We start from the raw sequence: 19624 nt of genomic DNA, 5'->3' as shown, positions 1-19624 counted from the left end.
GTTAAAGATGCTATCTTTTTTTCCATTGTATGGTTTTGGCATCTTTGTCAAAAATCAGGTGTCCGTAAGTGTGTGGGTTTATTTCTGGGTCTTCTGTTCGATTCCATTGATCCACCATTCTGTTTCTATGCCAGTACCATGCAGTTTTTTTAACGGTTGCTCTATAATACAGCTTGAGATCAGGGATGGAGATATCTCCAGAAGATCTTTTATTGTAGAGGATTGTTTTAGCAATTCTCGGTTTCTTGTTATTCCATACGAAGTTGAGAATTTTTCTTTCCAGGTCTGTAAAGAATTGTGTTGGCAATTTGATGGGAATTGCATTAAATCTGTAGTTTGCTTTTGGTAAGATGGCCATTTTTACTATGTTAATCCTGCCAAGCCATGAGCATGGGAGATCTTTCCATCTTCTCATATCTTCTAACTCTTTCTTCAGAGACTTGAATTTTTTTCATACAAGTCTTTGACTTCCTTGGTTAGGGTACTCCAAGGTACCTTATGTCATTTGTGGCTATTGTGAAGGTTATTGTTTCCCTAATTTCTTTCTCAGCCCTTTTGTCTTTCGTATACAGGAGGGCTACTGATTTTTTTTGAGTTAATTTTGTATCTGGCCACTTTGCTGAAGGTGTTTATCAGCTGTAGGAGTTCCCTGGTAGAGTTTTAGGGGTCACTCATATATACTATCATATCATCTGCAAATAGTGATAATTTGACTTCTTCCTTTCTAATTTTTATCCCCGTGATCTCCTTCAACTGTCTTATTGTTCTAGCAAGGACTTCCAGCACTATGTTGAAGAGATATGGAGACAGTGGGCAGCCTTGTCTTGCCCCTGATTTCAGTGGGATTGCTTTAAGTTTCTCTCCGTTCAGTTTGATGTTGGCTATAGGCTTGCTGTATATCGCCTTTACTATGTTTAGATATGTGCCTTGTATCCCTGATCTCTCCAGTACTTTAAACATGAATGGATGTTGGATTTTGTCAAATGCTTTTTCAGCATCTAGGGAGATTATCATGTGGTTTTTTTCTTTCAGTTTGTTAATATGGTGGATCACATTGATGGATTTCCGTATATTGAACCACCCCTGCATACCTGGGATGAAGCCTACTTGGTCATAGTGGATAATATCTTTGATGTGTTCTTGGATCCGGTTTGCAAGTATTTTGTTAAGTATTTTTGCATCAATGTTCATAAGGGACATTGGCCTGAAATTCTCTTTCTTTGTTGAGTCTTTGTGAGGTTTAGGTACCAAGGTGATTGTGGCTTCATAGAATGAGTTTGGTAATGTTCCTTCTGTTTCTATTTTGTGGAATAGTTTGAAGAGAATTGGAGTTAGCTCTTCTTTGAAGGTCTGGTAGAACTCTGCGCTGAAGCCATCTGGTCCTGGGCTTTTTTTGGATGGGAGACTTTTGATGACTGCTTCTATTTCTTTGGGGGATATAGGACTATTTAGTTGATTTACCTGGTCCTGATTCAGCTTTGGTGAGTCAAATCGATCAAGAAAATTGTCCATTTCATTTAGATTTTCAAATTTTGTGGCATATAGACTTTTGAAGTAAGTCCTAATGATTGTTTGGATTTCCTCAGTGTCTGTAGTTATGTCCCCCCTTTCATTTCTGATTTTGTTGATTTGGGTGGTGTCTCTCTGCCTTTTAGTTAGCTTGGCTAAGGGTTTGTCGATCTTGTTGATTTTCTCAAAGAACCAGCTCTTGGTTTCATTGATTCTTTGAATTGTTTTATTTGTTTCTAATTGATTTATTTCAGCCCTGAGTTTGATTATTTCCAGCCGTCTACTCCTTTTTGGTGTGTGTGCTTCTTCTTTTTCTAGGGTTTTTAAGTGGGCCATTAAGTTGCTTGAATGAGCTGTCTCGAATTTCTTCTTGAAGGCACTTAGTGCTATGAACTTTCCTCTTAGCACTGCTTTCATTGTGTCCCACAAGTTAGGGTATGTTGTGTCTTCATTTTCATTGAGTTCTAGAAAGGCTTTAATTTCTTTCTTTATTTCTTCCCTGACCCAGCTGTCATTTAGTAACAAGTTGTTCAGTTTCCATGAGTGTGTAGGCTTTTTGCTATTTCTGTTGTTGTTGAAGTCCAGCTTTATTCCATGGTGATCAGACAGGATACAAGGGATTATTTCAGTCTTCTTGTATCTGTTGAGGCTTGCTTTGTTACCAACTATATGATCTATTTTGGAGAAGGTTCCATGAGGTGCTGAGAAGAAGGTAAATTATTTTGTGTTTGGGTGTAAAGTTCTGTAGATGTCTGTGAGGTCCATTTGATTCATGACCTCTGTCAGAGATATTGTTTCTTTGTTTAATTTCTGTTTTGTTGACCTGTCCTTTGCTGAGAGTGGGGTGTTGAAGTCCCCCACTATTAATGTGTGGGGATCTATATGTGGTTTAAATTTTATCAATGTTTCTTTTACAAATGTGGGCGCTCTTGTATTTGGGGCATAGATGTTCAGGATTGTGATGTCTTCCTGGTGGAATTTTCCCTTGATGAGTATAAAGTGTCCTTCCTCATCTCTTTTTATTAATTTTGGTTGAAAGTCTATTTTATCAGATATTAGAATGGCTACTCCTGCTTGTTTCTTGGGTCCATTTGCTTGGAAAGTCGTCTTCCAACCTTTTACCCTCAGGTAATGTCTATCTTTGTGTCTTAGGTGTGTTTCTTGTATGCAACAGATTGCTGGGTTTTGTTTACGTATCCATTCTGTTAATCTGTGTCTTTTTACTGGAGAGTTGAGTCCATTGATGTTGAGAGAGATTAATGACCAGTGGCTGTTAGATCCTTTGATTTTGATGTTGGCTGTGTTCATACGATTGTGTGCTTGGTTGCTTTTTGTTTTGCTGTAGTAAGGTTAATAATTTCCTGTGTTTTCTTGACAGAAGCTAATTTTCTTGGGTTGTATTTTCCCTTCCAGTGTCTTCTGTAATGCTGGATTTGTGTGTAGGTATTGTTGATATTTGTTTTTGTCATTGAATATCTTGTTTTCTCCGTCTATGAGGACTGAGAGTTTTGCAGGGTATAGTAGCCTGGGTTGACATCTGTGTTCTCTTAGGGTCTGCATGATATCTGTCCAGGCCCTCCTGGCTTTCATAATTTCTGTTGAAAAGTCAGGTGTGATTCTAATGGGTTTGCCGTTATATGTTACTTGGCCTTTTTCCCTTGCAGCTTTTAGTATTTTTTCTTTGTTCTGTATACTTACTGTTTTGATTATTATGTGGCGGGAGGATTTTCTTTTCTGTTCAAATTTGTTGGGTGTTCTGTAGGCCTCATGTATCCTTATTGGCTTCTCCTTTAACTTGGGGAAATTTTCTTCAATGATTTTGTTGAAAATATTTTCTGGCCCTTGGAGAAGGGAGTCTTCTTTTTCCTCTATTCCTATTATTCTTAGGTTTTGTCTTTTCATATTGTCTTGGATTTCTTGGACAGTCTGTGTCAGGAATTTTTTGGATTTAACATTTTCTTTGACAGATACATCGATTTCTTCCATTGTATCTTCTACACCTGAGATTCTTTCTTCCATTTCTTGCATTCTGTTGGTTATGCTTACCTCTGTAGTTCCTGTTTTCTTCCCTAAATTTTTCCTCTCCATTATTTCCTCCATTTGTGTTTTCTTTAATTTTTCTAGTTCTAGTTTCAGGTCTTGAGTTGTTTTGTATACTTCCTTCACCTGTCTGCTTGTATTTTCCTCTTTTTCTTTTAGTTCCTTCAACTCTGTCTCTTTTATTTCTTTCAGTGATTTAATTATTTCTTCTCTGAAGGCCACAAGCTGTTTGGCTGCATCTTCCCGTATTTCTTCACAGATGGCCCTAATTTGCTTGTCTTTATCTTCCTCCATTTCTTTACGGATAGCCATGATCTGTTTGGTTTTATCTTCCTCTAATTCTTTGCGTATTTTATCTGTTTCCTCTATTATTCTCTTCATCAACATAGATGTAAGGTTATCTTCTTGATTTTCTATTATGCTGCATTGTTCAGGGCTGTTCCCTCCTGGATGGCTGGGTTCTGGAGATGCCATATTGCTCTGTCTTTTGTTGGTTGAGCCTTTACGCTGACCTCTACCCATTGGGCTGATTTAGGTTTTGGCTGTTAGTTTCTGTGCTTCTTGGAGTCCTGAGGTAGGGAGTATCCCCTTGGCCGGAAGATGATTTTTCCTGAAGGAGTCCTTCTCTGCTTTTTGGTTATGTTCACTGTATGGCCAGTGTTTCTCCGGAGTTGCCACTGCTCACCTCAGGTTTATAGCCCTGAGTAGTAGCTGTGGTCTATGTTAGGCAGGGGGGGATCTCCTCTTACCCATAAAATTTCTCAAGACAGCTGCTCCACTGCTGGGTTTCTTGTTATAAATTTAGTGTGCTGCTGCTCACTAAATTTCCATGTACAGTCCTCTTGAAGAGACTGCTGATTCCCTAGCTGTGGGGTTTTCTCCCAACAGGGAAACTCAGTCTGTTATCCTGGGGCGCACAGTTCTGTCTGAGAAAGTGGGAGGTGCACTCAGCAAGTCTCTGGGCCAAAGGCTGATTGCTCTGCTCTGGACCTGGAGAATGTGCACCTAGGTTGAGTTGGCGCCTGGGGGCACTGCTCTGGTCTGGAGGCTGGGTGCCTCACTCTGGACCAGAAGCTGTGTGTCTCTGTCTGGGATGGCGGCTGTAGGCACCGCTCTGGTCCAGACGCTGTGGGTGCAGCCCCCTGAAGGATCAGGGATTCCCATAGTTTTGGCAGTCCAGCCAGGGACAACTGGCCGATCCCTGGCACAGTATCTGAGGGCTGCTGTAATGGCTCTTCGGCTCCTGCAGGTCCGAGGAAGCAGCTGTGTGTCCCAGTGCCCCAGGGGAACGCAACAATGGCGGCAGAGCACAGCGCCTCTGCCTGCACTAGAGTCTGCGTGAGTCCAGGAAGTGTTTTGGTGCTGGGTGTCCTAAGCGTTAGTGCTGCTGACTCCCTCCGCTGGGCGTTTCCTCCTGCCAGAGACACGCAGTCTGGTGCCCTGGTGCCCACAGTTCTATCTGAGGCAGCGAATCACGCGCGCAGGCAGGGCTCTGTGCAGGCGCCTTTGTCCCGGCTCTGGGTCTGGGCTGGCTCCTGGGGCACCCGCGGAACCCGAGTCTTTTCCAGGGGATGTCTGGGTAACCGGGGGTCGGTCCCAATTGTTTCCTGCTCCGTGGGGTTATCTCTCGACTGGGAAATCCAGTCTATGGTGTTGTGGGCCCACAGTTCAGTCTGGGACCGTGACCAGATTGCGCTGGCGGGTAGCTCTGGGCTGGCGACTAAGCGCCTGGCAGAACGGGGATCTCTTCCGCGGTTTAGCCGGGTGAGTTAAAGCTGATTGAATCCCCCACCGTGGGGTATCCTCTCACCTGAGAAACACAACCACTTGTGTTTTATGGCCGCGAGTTCTGATTGCTGGTCACTGTGCCAATCCTGCTGTGCTGCTCCTCAGAATGAGAGTCCTCCTGGCGCCGCCATCTTGCCCCGCCCACTATTTCTATTATTCTTAAGTTTTGTCTTTTCATGTTGTCTTAAATTTCTTGGATGATTTGTGTCAGAAATTTTTTTAATGTATCATTTCTTTGATGGATACATAGATTTCTTCCATTGTATCTTCTACACCTGAGATTCTTTCTTTTGTCTCTCATAGTCTATTGGTTATGCTTACCTCTGTAGTTCCTGTTTTCTTCCCTAAGTTCTTCCTCTCCATAATTTCCTCCATTTGTGTATTCTTTAATTTTTCCAATTCTATCTGCAGATATTGAACAGTTTTGCTGATTTTCTTCATGTTTCACTGTATTTTCCTGTTTTTCCTTCAATTCATTCACCTGTTTATTTGAATATTTATCTCTTTTTTTTTACTTCTTTCTGTGATTTAACAGTTTCCTCTCTGAAGGCCTCAAACTGTTTGGATGCATCTTCCTGTATTTCTTTATTGATGGTCATAATCTGACTTTATCTTCCTCTGTTATTTTAATCATTTTATTTTTTGCTCTATTATCCTCTTCATAAGCATAGATGTAAAGTCATCTTCTAGAATTTCACTTATGTAGGCTGTCCAGGGTTACTTGCCCCAGGATAACTGGGTTCTGGAGTTGCCATATTTCTTTGCCTTTTGTTGGTTGTGCTTTTATGATGGCCTCTACCCACCTGGCTGTCTCAGGTGTTGGCTGTTAGTTTCTGGTGTCTGCTGGAATCCTATGGTGGGGAGAATCCCCTTAGCAGGAAGATGGTTTTCCTGAAGGAGGCCTCCTCACCTTTTTGGATATTGTCAACTGAATGGCAGTGCTTCTCAGGAATTGCCACAGCTCACCTCAGGTAACTGTGTGGTAACTGTGGTTGTTGGTAATCAGGGCTTCTGTCCTCTCAACAGAAGAAGTTTTGGAGACAACTTGTCTACCTTTGGGTTTCTTGCTCTGAATTTAGTGAACTGTTGCTGCTGTTCTTACACTGTGTTTTCTGGGCACATCCCTCTTGAAGAAACAGGGAGCCCTGCGATTTGGTCAGTTTAGCTAAGGATAACTGGTTGCACCTTGGAGCAGTATCTGGGGGCTGATCCAGTGGGTCTCAGGCTTCTGTGGGTATGAGGATGGAGCCCTGCTCCCCAGTACCCAAGCAGTAATCAGTGGCAAGTGAGCGTAGCACTCATGTGTGTAGCAAGAAGTTAGAGACTGGAACCTGCGGGAATCGAGAAACTTTTCCACAGCTGGGTATCCTGAGGTTGGACCTGATGTTTCCCCCACTGTGGGGATTTCTCCCAATAGGGAAATCCAATCTCTAGTACCCTGGGGCCCACACTTCTGTCTGGGACTGTAAGTCGGACGTGCAGGCAGGTCTCTGGGCTAGTGGCTGAGTGCCAGCTGAACTCCAGGACCTTTTCCAGGGATTGTCTGGGTGACCTGAGGTTGGTCTCAATTGCTTACTTCACTGTGAGGTTTTATCTTGACTGGAAATCCTAGTCTCTGGAGTTGTGGTGCCCACAATTCAGTCTGGGATGGTGATCAGATCATGCAGGTGTGTGGCTCTAGGCTGGAGATCAAGCACCTGCTGGGACCCAGGAAATCTTCCAGAATTTAGCTGGGTGACCAGAGAATGGACCTGGTTTCTTCCCACACCTTGGGGTTTCCTCTCACCTGGGAAACACAATCACTGGTATTTTAGGGCCCAGAGTTTGGTCTGTTGATTGCTATGCAGTCACTGCCATCCTGCTTGTCAGACACAGTATCCACTAGGCTCCCTCATGTTGGATCAAATCCAAATTTGAATCTGAAGACTCTATTTTTATTATGTCTCTATTGTTTCATTTCTCAAACTTTGTATGCTTTGTTACCTGGACACTCAGGAGTGGCTGCATTGACTTCCTCTGTGGCCTGGTAAGGCTGCTCCCCCATCAGGGAGAGGTGATCAAAGAGCAGGCCAATCAGTTCATGTCAGAGTCAGCCCCTTGTTCCCCTTATTAGGGTACTCACTTGGCTACTGAGCTGCCATGGGTTACATCTGTGCAGGGGTTCAAGGTTATCTCCATGCATGGTCCTGAGGAGACCTGATAGACTAGGGCCAGATGAAAGGGGAGGAGGATCTCCCCTCTCAGTGGACTTAGCAGCATGGGAGGAAATGAGGGAGGGAGGGTGGGATTGAGAGGGAATGAGGGAAGGGGCTACAGCTGGGATACAAAGTAAATAAACTGTAACTAATATAAAAAAATAAAAACTTAATAAAAACAATAAAAACTAACAAGTGCAAAAAACACACTAAAATGCTGGCCTATATAATATAAAGAATATATACATTATTGTATATTACAATATGAGTATAATCATATTTTAAACTGCAAAAGAACAATCTCATTTGAAAACACATTAAAATGGGGAAAAGGAGGATTATGGCAAAACAGAAATTTTTACATTATTTCTTCAAAATTATTTAAAGATCTTTGAGGAGAAGATAAGGAACCTATCAAAGATAAATAAAGCCGCTGCTTAAAGTAGTAACAGAAGATTTTAATTAAAAAAATACACTGCTGCAATACAAGAGGAACATCATTAAATGAAGACAACTTTGATTTGTATCAAAGTAACAATAAAGGAGTTGGGCAGAAACAGTTGATCTGGACGAGAGTTAGAAATAAAAAGTTACTACAGCAGAAAGAAGACTCTAGATCCTGTGAAACTCATCTGGATTTGCTAAATTGCATTAGATCGAGGGACAGTCCTCTCTTAGAGTGCGATTTGATGGCTATATGTATCTTTAAGCATCTGGTAAAACAAATAGCAAATACTTTTTGGCAAATGGGAGTTTTCTTAGAAAAGCTCCTTAGTCAGGAGTGGGGGTAGGAGCTTGAGGAAACAGTGCAACATCATCCTCTGGTTGTGGCTGTTAGAAAATACATCAGATTTTATTTGTATCTTAGGGGCCAAGGTTGAGGCTTACTACAGATGCATCCGAGGAGTCTAGCTAGAAACCAGTCAAGGAGTAATCATTGTTCAGGCCAGGAAAGAATGGATTGACTTGAGTTCAATCTCACACACAGGGTGCAGGAATAAAAAAACAAAAACAAAAACAAAAACAAAAAACAAAAACTTATTTCTCCGAAAACATGGCCTTTATTCAGAAATAAGACTACTTCAAAAAATCAAGGAAAAGAAATACCAGAAAATTGCAACCAAAGTATAAAGGACTTTTGCAACTTCGTTACTGAACTGTGTCTTATTTGGAATCCAACTTCAGTTCCACAATTTAAAATAATTTCTGAATGTTAAAGCCATTTTCTCTGATAAACACACATTTTAAATGTGATGGCATCAGCTTCTACTTCCAGGTTCCTGCCTTGATTAAATTCCTGTCCTGACTTCCTTCTTTAATGAACTATAATGTGTAAGTGTAAGCTTGAAATAAACCCTTTCCTCCTTAACTTGCTTTTGGTTATGACATATTATCTTGGTGAGTCAAATATGAGTGACCTTGACCCAAGAACACAGATTAAGGTTGTCCCAAATACCATATTCCAACACAGCAACAGTCTCATGGGGTTTTTAGGCATTAAAGAACAGCTGAAGATGGTGTGGTGATACACACCTACCTTTAATCCCAGCACTCAGAGAGGCAGGGGCAGGAGGATCTCTGTGAGTTTGAGGCCAGCCTGGTCTACAAAACGAGTTCAGGAGAGCCAAGGCTACACAGAGAAACCTGTCTCAAAAACCAAAACCAAACCAAAACAAAACAAAAAACAGCTGAGAATGGTGGTGCATGCTTTCAAGCCCAGCACTCAGGAGGCAGAAGCAGGCAAACAGTTCTATATGAGTTTAAGGCCAGCCATGGCCCCATATCTTAAAAGAAATTAAAGATAAAAGAAATAGATGAAGGCAACTTTAAAATACATTGGTGGCATCATCTGGTAAGGAGGTAAGGCAGGGAAATCTATGGCACAGAGCTTAGATTCCAACTAATAGTATTCTTAGCCTTTGGTTTGGGGGAAGCTGGAGGCTTGTTAGGGTTTAGCTAATAGTCACAAAGATGTCAGGTCACAAACAGAGGTGAATAATGATGGCTATTAAAGGGGTTACAGACCCACTATAATTTAGCTCCAGACCTACAACATTCTTACTCTTCACAATCACAAAAGTTGTAATCAGCCTATCATCCTTATAGAATCAGTAATAGTGCCAAGATTCTTTTTGTCTGGGAACTTAGGATGTTAAAGCAATAATATATATGTGTATTGCTAATTATTCTATTACATTTTCTTGTCTCATAGATACACTGTCATTCTTGTTATTTGTTTTGAATCAATAACATTTTGGTAAAGAAAAGTACAGAGTAATAATTAGTTTAAATAAATACATATATTTATATTTCATTTCAGAATGATAGAGTACATATAGTACACACACATGCTGCTAACTGTCTGTGCTTTACTTCCTCGTGTGGCTGAGTTAGTAGTGACATATTTAAAAAAATATTCCTCTTGAGTTAGGTGTAGTAATCTAGTACTTAGGAGGGAGAGGCAGGCAGAACACTATAAGTTCAAGTCCAACCTGGACTACAGCACAGAAAGGGCTACAGACTGAGACACTGACTTGAGAAGAAAGGAAGGAAGATATATAGGGATGGGGAAGGAACAAACAAACAAAAATTGGTGAGCTTGAATTTTAGCTGCTGATCTGTAAGATTTCTGAAATATCTTATTTCAGCAAATGGTATGACACGAGAGACCATGAGGCTAAATAGCCGAAGGGCATTGCTTATACAAGTAACTTTTTTTTTTATGGAAAACATTTTTTTTATTAATTACACTTTATTCATTTTGTATCCCCCCATAAGCCCCTCCCTTCTCCCCTCCCGATCCCACCCTCCCTCCCCTTTCTGCATGCATGTCACTCCCCAAGTCCACTGATAGGGGAGGTTCAGATACTGTTAGCATTCCATGACCCCAAATAATTATTTGTTATATAGTAGGTAGAAGTTCTTCATATTGCTGATGACATATTTTAGTATCCTTTTCATTTGTTTTTGAAACATTGAAATGAAATGTAGTTGTGTATCCATTTTTATTTGATATTTCCAAATGTTAAAAAAAAACCCTCAACATTCTTACACCAGTGAGAGTAAGACATCTCAAATAGGAAAGATCATGTAAAGCAATTCAGTGTTTATAGCAATTATTTCTCCAGCTACCTATGCTACCTTGCACAATGGTGCAATTCATCTGGATGGCAGGTTGTTGGCTATAAAAAAGTCATTTTGTTACAAAAACAACAATTAAGGTAGTTTCTACTTTGTCTGAAAGCCAGTTTATCAGTTTATAATAACTTTTCATTCTGGTGTTTGTTTGTTTGTTTGTTTGTTTAGAAAAATATAGAAGAAATGTAAGGACCTGATTTCATTCCATTTCCCAAAACTAGATACAAATGACAGCATTGCAAATGTTGGAGATTTGAGGCAACACACATTACCTGTTTTGTTTAGTAGCTTCAGCTGTCTATACTGGCTTGCCCTCTAATTTTCATATGTCAGGTTCTGGAACAATAGTGAAGACTCCATTACAGGCACACTACCTTTAATCCCAGCTCTTGAGAGGCAGAGGCAGGCAGATCTCTGTGAGTTCAAGGCCAGCCTGGTCTACACAGCAAGTCCAGGACAGCCAAGAGAAATCCTGTCTCGGGACACACACACACACACACACACACACACACACACACACACACACACGCAAAGAAACAAAAAGGAAAAGAATGTGCAAACTACATTCTCTTGCATCATACAGTCTTTCTCAGCTGTGCTCTTACCCACCAATCTACTTTCTCAGGACTTAAATACCTCCATGTCATAGAGAGTACTGGAAGGCCAGAAAGAGACAGGACAGGTTCATATTCACAAAACAAGGAAACAGACACTCTCCCTGCAGCCTTAGTGAGGGGCAGGCAAAGTCTACTGTCTCTCTTTAGGGATTCTGCCTCAGGAACATGCTAAGAGCAGAAACAAGAAAACATGCCTCTGTGTTGTTTGTTCCTCATGATTTTTTTAAATTGCCAGTCACCCAAACTTCATAAGATCCTCCTGCTCCCATCCTGGGCCATTTCCTATGAAGTGAGCAGGCTTGTTACTCGATAGCTCCTACAATATATACTGCTCCACCATGAACCCCAAAGCAGTGGGGCCAAAGGAACCTACAGTGAAACCTCTGAATTAGGGCTCAGCCTCTGCTCCCATAGGCTGAGTTCTCTCAGGTGCAGTGAAACAATCACTTCTCTTATTAGGACAAACCATCCTTCATAGTTTATGCACAGCTTGCCCAAAGAGTTACAGAGTTAATAATGATAGGAAAGTTTGTGAAAACTTTTCTCTTGGCACCCAGGGAAATATTCTTATTAACAAATTTCCTCTGAGGAGAACTGACTCTCATTTCAACTTCTCATCTTATAGTCACCATAGGGGAACTGGAGAACTATGGTGTTTCTCCTTCCCAGAACACACTGGCCTGCTAGGTTAGAAAGTTCAAATAGATGAATCTGTTTAAAGCTTTAGAGATAGTGGTTTCCAACCTTTCTAGCACTGCCACCGTTTAATACAGTGTTTCATGTTATGGTGACCCCAGCCATAACATTATTTCATTGCTACTTTATAACTGTAACTATGCTACTGTTTTAGACTGTAATGTAAATATCAGATATGCAGGATGTCTGATATTCAACCCCCAAAGGGGCTGTGAGCCACAGCTTGAAATACACTGCTATAAAGTCATTGACTCTAATGTTGGAGAGTGATTAATTAGGTGTCAGTTCTAACTCTGGGAGAGCTGAATCCTTATCACAAACTTTCTGTGGAGAGATGGCAACTTTTGCAGAGAAATCAATGTTGCAGACAACATTTTCATTGGTAAATAATATTCTTGCAGCAAGCCTGAGCATAGTAGTTTTCCTAGGGACTGTCAAATGAAAAGGAACTTCTGGGATGTGAACTCCTTTAATACCCAAAGTGCTATCCTTTGTGCTTCCTATAGCACATCCTTGTATAAGAATATTAGTGAAGAGTTGACTTGTATTTCTTGATGCATGTTCCTACACATGAGCTGCCAAGGACGGTTGTTGGGTAAACTGAGCACTCACTTTGAAAGGACCCTGAAGTAGACAGTTGATCACTTTTCCTGCAATCTATTTACCAGGCATTATCTCATCTTCTGATTCTAAGGTAGGTACTGAGAACAAGAAGTATCAGGTAATGCTTTCTATAAGGGCTTCTATGTATACTGATGCTTATTAATGTACCCAGGTTTATGATATAACAACCTTAGCACATCTAACCTACAGCGTAGCTTAAACCAAGTACATTGTGAAGTATTGCTTGCTTGTGACTGGGTAACTGGCTGCAAGCTACAGCTCACATTTGTTCAGCATCTCAAATATATCACTCCAGGCTCTACCATAGCAAAAGGTCAAAGATCAAGGCTTGCAGTTTTGTTCCTACTGAATAGATATAGCTTTTACACCTCTATAAAGTTTTTCTTTCTTTCTTTCTTTCTTTCTTTCTTTCTTTCTTTCTTTCTTTTTTTAAGGAGTACTTGCCAATTTGTTATACTAGGAATGGTCTCTACTGGGATTCAGAGTTCATCACAGACAGGACTTTTAATTTTCAATTAACAAAAGACACTGTTAAGGCGCAGAGAGGTTAAGCATTTGATCTGAGCTTGGATCTGTAATCAGGCCTGATTACATTATTTACGCTTCCTTTCCCCTAATCTTAAGAATAATATCTTTCTGCACTTTGGCCCCTGAGAACAGACTCTAATTGGTTCCCTACAGATTGAGGGAAAAAGAATTTCTATTTCTCTACCTCCCCACCCTACCTAACCTGTATGTGCCCCTTGTGACAAGACTTACAAAGTTGTCAAGAAAGAAGGGTAGCAGAAGAATAATGGGAGCCTGAGTTACCTAGACCTTAAAATAAACAAAGCAGTAGAGACATTATGGAGGTAGTGAAGGGGTGTGTGTGAAGAATTGAAGTTTGTTTGTTTGTTGTTTGTTTGTTTGTTTTTTTTTTTTTGAGCTGGAATGGAAGTTGAAAAGATGAATGGAAAGGGAAGAAGTGTAAAAAGAATAAATGACGTTACAATAATATCTTTAGAGAAGGAGGTTTTCAACCTATGGGTCACAACCCCTTTGGGGGTCGAATGAGCCTTTCAAGGAAGTTTCATATCAAATATTTACATTATGATTCATAACAGTAGCAACATAACAGTTATAAAGTAGCAACGGGAGCTGGAGTGATGGTTCAGCAGTTAAGATTGCTGACTGCTCTTACAGAGGACACAGGTTCAAATCCTAGCATCCACATGGCAGCTCACAACTGTCTGTAATCCAAGATCTGATACTCTCATATACATGCTCGTAGGCAAAACACCAATACACATAAAATGAAGGTGAATAAATTTTAAAAATAACGTAGCAAAAGAAATGATTTTATGGTTGGGGATCAGCATGGCAGGAACTGAATTAGATACCAAAGGAAGATGCAAAAGGAAAGAGACATTTTTGAGAATATCAAAGCACATATTCACAACTGTAATTCAGTTTTAGGAAATGTTCTAAGAAATGGAAGTAGGGGCCCTATGGCAGGGTGCTGCCTAGAAGAAACAGCAATTGTTGCCATCATGAGCCTTCTCAAGCAGGCATTTGAAAAAAAAAAAAAAAGGAGATGGCTCGTCCTAGAGACACAGCATTATACCTCTAAAAGCTTTGCTGGAGTTAATTAAGGATCTTCATAGAGGGTTTGGAAGGAGTTACTGTGTATTGGATGTTGCAGTCCTAAGAACACTAAGCAAACTACAGGCAGACATATCTTATCAGAATGCACAGATTCACCGTGGGAGGAAGGATTCTTTTTGGTAAAAACTAAACAGGACATTAGCCAAAGAGGAGAAAATTATCTCAAACTTCAGTATAGTTTTATGAGGACCAATGCACCTTGATAATACAGACTTCCCTCAGATGTCAGAACTGAGAGATGTCCAGTCTAATAGGCACCCATGTGAAATATCAGATTCAGAGCTGTCTAGTCTTTTGAGAATTATACTCTACAAACCCATCTCCTCATGTTCCCTATAAGTTACTGCACCTGGTGTGGATACACGCACGCCATTTAGCAGGGTACAGGCAACAGGATGCCCATGAGTTCCTCATCGCTGCACTAGATGTCCTGCACAGGCACTGCAAAGGCGATGATGTTGGCAAGGTGGCCAGCAATCCCAACCACTGTAACTGCATCATAGACCAAATCTTCACAGGTGGCCTGCAGTCCGATGTCACCTGTCAAACTTGCCATGGTGTCTCTACCACTATAAACCCATGCTGGGACATTAGTCTGGACTTGCCTGGATCTTGCACATCCTTCTGGCCCATGAGTCCAGGGAGAGAGAGCAGTGTGAATGGGGAAAGCCACATACCAGGCATTACTACCCTCACGGACTGCTTGTGAAGGTTTACAAGGCCAGAGCACTTAGGAAGTACTGCCAAAATCAAAGGTGGTGGTTGTCAATGCTACCAAGAACCTACCAAACAGCTCACCATGAAGAAGTTGCCAGTTGTTGCCTGCTTTCATTTCAAACGGTTTGAACACTCAGCCAAACAGAGGCGAAAGATCACTACATATATTTCCTTTCCCCTGGAGCTGGATATGACACCATTTATGGCGTCAAGTAAGGAGACCCGAATGAATGGACAGTTGCAGCTGCCAACCAATAGTAGGAATAACGAGAATAAGTATTCTTTGTTTGCTGTGATTAATCACCAAGGAACTTTGGAGAGTGGCCTCTACACCAGCGTCATTCAGCACCACAGGGATCAGTGTTTCAAGTGTGATGATGTCATCATCACCAAGGCCAGTATTAAGGATATGCTGGACAGGGAAGGATATTTACTGTTCTATCATAAACAGGTCCTGGAACATTATTAACTTTACACAACACAACACAACACACACACATACAAACACATGTAAAAAACTAAATGTGAAAGAAATACACAGCTTTCTGAAGCTACCTAACTACCTAAAATGATAGGTTATAGAATTTATACAACAGCAAGCACCAGGATATAAATTAACCTATTTATCACAAACGAGGGAAAGTTAGAGTAAGAAATAACCAGTGATCAGTGTCTACATGCTGTTTACTAGGTGAAGGTAGGGATTACTTCATTCCTATTAGTGCCTTAAATGCTATACGATAGTTACCCTTTTATTTTATAGGAAAAAATGGAATCAAATCTAAAAGAAATCAATGCTACCTACCTTATTTTAATGGAGGAGACATGTACAAAGAAACAACAAATTTATTTTTTCTACCATTCCTCTTATATACTGAATTCAGCATGAAAAGCAATGTAAAAAGGCTTTAATGTTTCATTTTTCTACAGTTTCACATCAAATATGTGAGGGTTTATAATACTAATCTCTATTCTTGACCTTGCAGTTCAGATGAACTGACAGTAAGAATATTCTATTCTGAAAGCAATCAAATAAATTGCAAAAGAAATCCCACTTCTTTACAAGACACAAACTGTTGGAAATTGTAAAATAAATAAGCCCATACCTATACTCCAGAACAATTAAGAGAAGTTATCAGTGGACTCAAACTGTGAGAAGTGCCCAAATGAGTGGCAGGAGATAGGGACAGGATCTTAGCCCACAAGGCGAATAAAGATTATTCCGAATGAAGAGCTGGTTGCAAGAATTCCTTAGATAGATGATAGATAGCTTTACTTTTGCAAATTGGGTTATAGCTACACTCACTTGGCAGGGGTCTTTGGTGGGCTCTGCTCTTAAAGAAATTTTTGTTTAGAAAATGGCCATTGGGAAGAGAATGACTTGATCGTATTGAACTCCTATGATATTTCATCTGCATGGAGATGCAGCTAGAAATAATGAAGGCAACTTTGCAGTGCTCTAGGCTCATGGAATGTCAAACTGTCAAAGAGGCAGTGGGCTCAAAAGAATATGCTCTAATGTGGAGTAACTACTGTACATACACTCTTGGACTCTTTGAAGGCTTCCATGCCCATGTACAATCTGACCTAACTCAATATACATAACTAAGCAAAGGCAACCTAGAGTACAGCACTGTCTGCAGATTGGATTGCAGCCAGTATGTGCTATTTAGTAATCATTTTCTGACCATAATGACTTTGTGGAAGTTGTCTGGATGACCATAGCTACTTTGCCTGATCTCAGGTCAAGACTTTAGTCTCTCTCTTTGCTTCACATCTTCAATATGGTGATTTAAAATTTTTCAAGTTTCCTTAAAGATCTGAAGAGTGTGAAAGTGAGGGGAGGGAGAGAAAGCATGGGAACTAAAGAGTAGGTCTCATTGTAACTTCTACCTTCTGTACCACATCTTAAATGAAGATAGACTATTTCCACATGCTCCAGTGAGTCTTTCCTGAGACGTTGAAAACATATGGAGCTGTACACTGAAAGGTTGTTGTTCACTCAGTTACTATTAAAACTGAAGCCTATAACTTCTGATCTGCTTCAGAACCATTTTCTTCACCTCAACCCCAGCCACCAATAAGTTTCATGGGAATTCGTGTTGGTTTAGGATGATACAGGCTATCTATCTATCTATCTATCTATCTATCTATCTATCTATCTATGATATAGGACACACATACACACACACACACACACACACACATATATATTCAACTTTTCAAATGCTGCAATGACCCTTTAATATAGTTCCTAATGTTGTGGTCACCCCCAACCATAAGAATATTTTCCTTGCTACTTCATAACTGTAATTCTGCTATGGTTGTGAATTGTAATATAAATATCTGACATACAGGATATCTGATATATGATCCCCGTGAAAAGGTCATTTGATGCACCAAAAGGGTTTGTAATCCCCAGGCTGAGAACTGCTGATATAGGGCAAGTGGGAGTCACTGAACAGCCCTTAGATGATCAACCTTTATCTATTACCCAATAGGGACTAGAAAGCAATGGAGTCAAGGGTACCTCTAAAAGTGTAAAAATAATATGCTGTATGACTTTTCCTAAGGAGGTATGAACATATGTCTATTCAACTCAGATAGGATATCAAAGAGAGACCAATAAAGAAGTACTACCCAAGTTAGGCTTAGCGAACCCATGATTTTACTTGAATTAGCTATGCAAGTATGGATGAGGGGTTACCTAGAGGAAGATGGATAACTCATAGACAGCTGCATCACCAAAAAGCCCAGCAATGGTGACTCCAGAAAGCTGCATGGCTGTAGCTACCTATATAACCTGTAGACAGTTCTACTGGTTAGAGACTCTCCTCTAACACACAATTGTAACTGATTATTATAGCCTTGGGAAGAGGGCCTTATGAATCCTTTATGTTTCAGAAATATTCTGAGACTTATGAGTTGTTCATAATAATAGTTGCTTTTCTGTTGTTATAATAAAATACCATAACAAAAGTACCTTAGAAAGAGAAGGGAATTATTCTGGCTCAAAGTTCCAGGCCACAGTCTGCCATCACAGAGAAGTTACCAGGAGGAGCTTCAGACAGCTGGTCATATCACATTTACAATCAAGAAGCAGAAAACAATGATTGCTTATACTCAGCTCCTTTTCTCCTTTAAACTGAGTTCAGTGCACAGCCCATGAAATGGTGCTGCCCACATTCAGGGTGGGTTTTCCCATTTCAAACACATTTTAAAACTCCCTTACAGGCATGCCTACAGGCAACCTTATCTAGTCTATGCCTCATTGAGACTCTCTTCTCAGGTGATTCCAAATCCAGCCAAATTGACAACTGAAGTCAAGTACCACACTTCCTAAGTCTTAGTAAGCTTCATTCCAGCACGCAATGTTATAACTCAGAGGAAACTGCTCTAGAACAGACATAAAAATTCACGCCTTTACAGCTGAGATACAGTGCTCCATGAAGCAGGTATTCAATGTGTCTACAGGAAATGACTGTTAGGTTGAGGATTCCCATGTATTGACTTTACTCTTGCCTAGTTCTAGCTTTGCTTTCTCTTCAATCCTGTTTAAACACAGCTAATCATTATAATCAGCTGGAATGCAATTTGTTTATTCTGTTTTGTACTGAGAATGCATTTCATTAATACTGTACTCAGCCTTTTGCAAAATGCCTTGGGAAGGCTATGATATTAAATTCAATTTTGAAGCCAGGCATGGTGGTCCATAAACAGACTGCCAACACTTGAGAGAATGAGTCAAAGACAAGTGACATGGCATGTAGGTCAGCATGGGTTAATGAGTTACAAGCTAGTCTGGACAAAAGAGTGAAGTGCTGCCTAAAACAAAATCAACACAAATAAACATATTCACTGTAGGAGTTCACTTTTTATTCATTGTAAAGCAAAATAGAACATTTTGCTATTTTATTTTAATGAGAATTTCTACCTGTACAAATCATATCTGAAAGACATTTCCTATACATTCTTTCCACAAAGACTGGCAGCAAGTTGGACAGAAAGGTCAGAGAGACCAGCCTTTTCTGTTTAGAACAAGTCAGAGAACTGGGATATTCAATAAACTCATCAAGGGCTTGGAACCGATACAAACTGGCCCAAAACTCATGTTCCCAGCACTCATTCAAAGACCATTCCTCTCCAGCAGGCATCTCCTTCCACACACACACACACACACACACACACACAGGTGTCTGGCCCTCACTCCGTGAAGTTCTGCTGGCAACGCTGTCGCCAGTAACACACCCTGCCCCACCACAGAGTTCATTGACTAGACAAAGCCATATCCTAGTCCAAAAAGCTGGGAGATGTGACAGTCTAGGAGCCCCATGGGGTCAGTTCCCCAGTAGGATTATAAACTGAGACACTGTCAGGCACACATTTCGTTCCTTCTAACCAAACAAGTACAAAATATCCACTTGGCTTTTAAGAAATGAGAGCACATATGAGAGGCAAGAGCAATGGCTCAGCAGTAAAGAGCACTTGCTGCTCTTCCAGAGGAATCAAGTCAGGTTGCCAGCACCTACATCCAGCAGATGGCAACCGCCTAGACTCAGTTCCAGGGGGTCCCACACCCTCTGTCAGCCCCTCCTGTACAGCACATGTGACACACACACACACACACACACACACACACACACACACACACACACA

The 19624-nt window shown here is 40.7% G+C and overlaps 2 protein-coding genes across 6 annotated transcripts in view; one reads left to right on the top strand and one right to left on the bottom strand.

Annotated features, from left to right (window-relative positions):
• Window positions 1–19624, bottom strand: part of LOC129676543 (protein FAM156A/FAM156B-like) — a 95349-nt gene that overhangs the window by 68432 nt on the left and 7293 nt on the right. The gene's annotated exons all lie outside the window — the stretch shown is intronic.
• LOC129676542 (ubiquitin carboxyl-terminal hydrolase 27-like) lies at window positions 14334–15437 on the top strand. The gene is given in 2 exon segments (XM_055606928.1): window positions 14334–14370; window positions 14551–15437. Coding segments are annotated over 2 exon segments (924 nt in total).

This window comes from Psammomys obesus, unplaced genomic scaffold (assembly GCF_907164565.1).
Source record: "Psammomys obesus unplaced genomic scaffold, mPsaObe1.curated_primary_1811, whole genome shotgun sequence".
NCBI lineage: Eukaryota > Metazoa > Chordata > Mammalia > Rodentia > Muridae > Psammomys > Psammomys obesus.
Note: the sequence above shows the minus strand (reverse complement) of the source record. Positions and strands in the feature narration are given on the sequence as shown.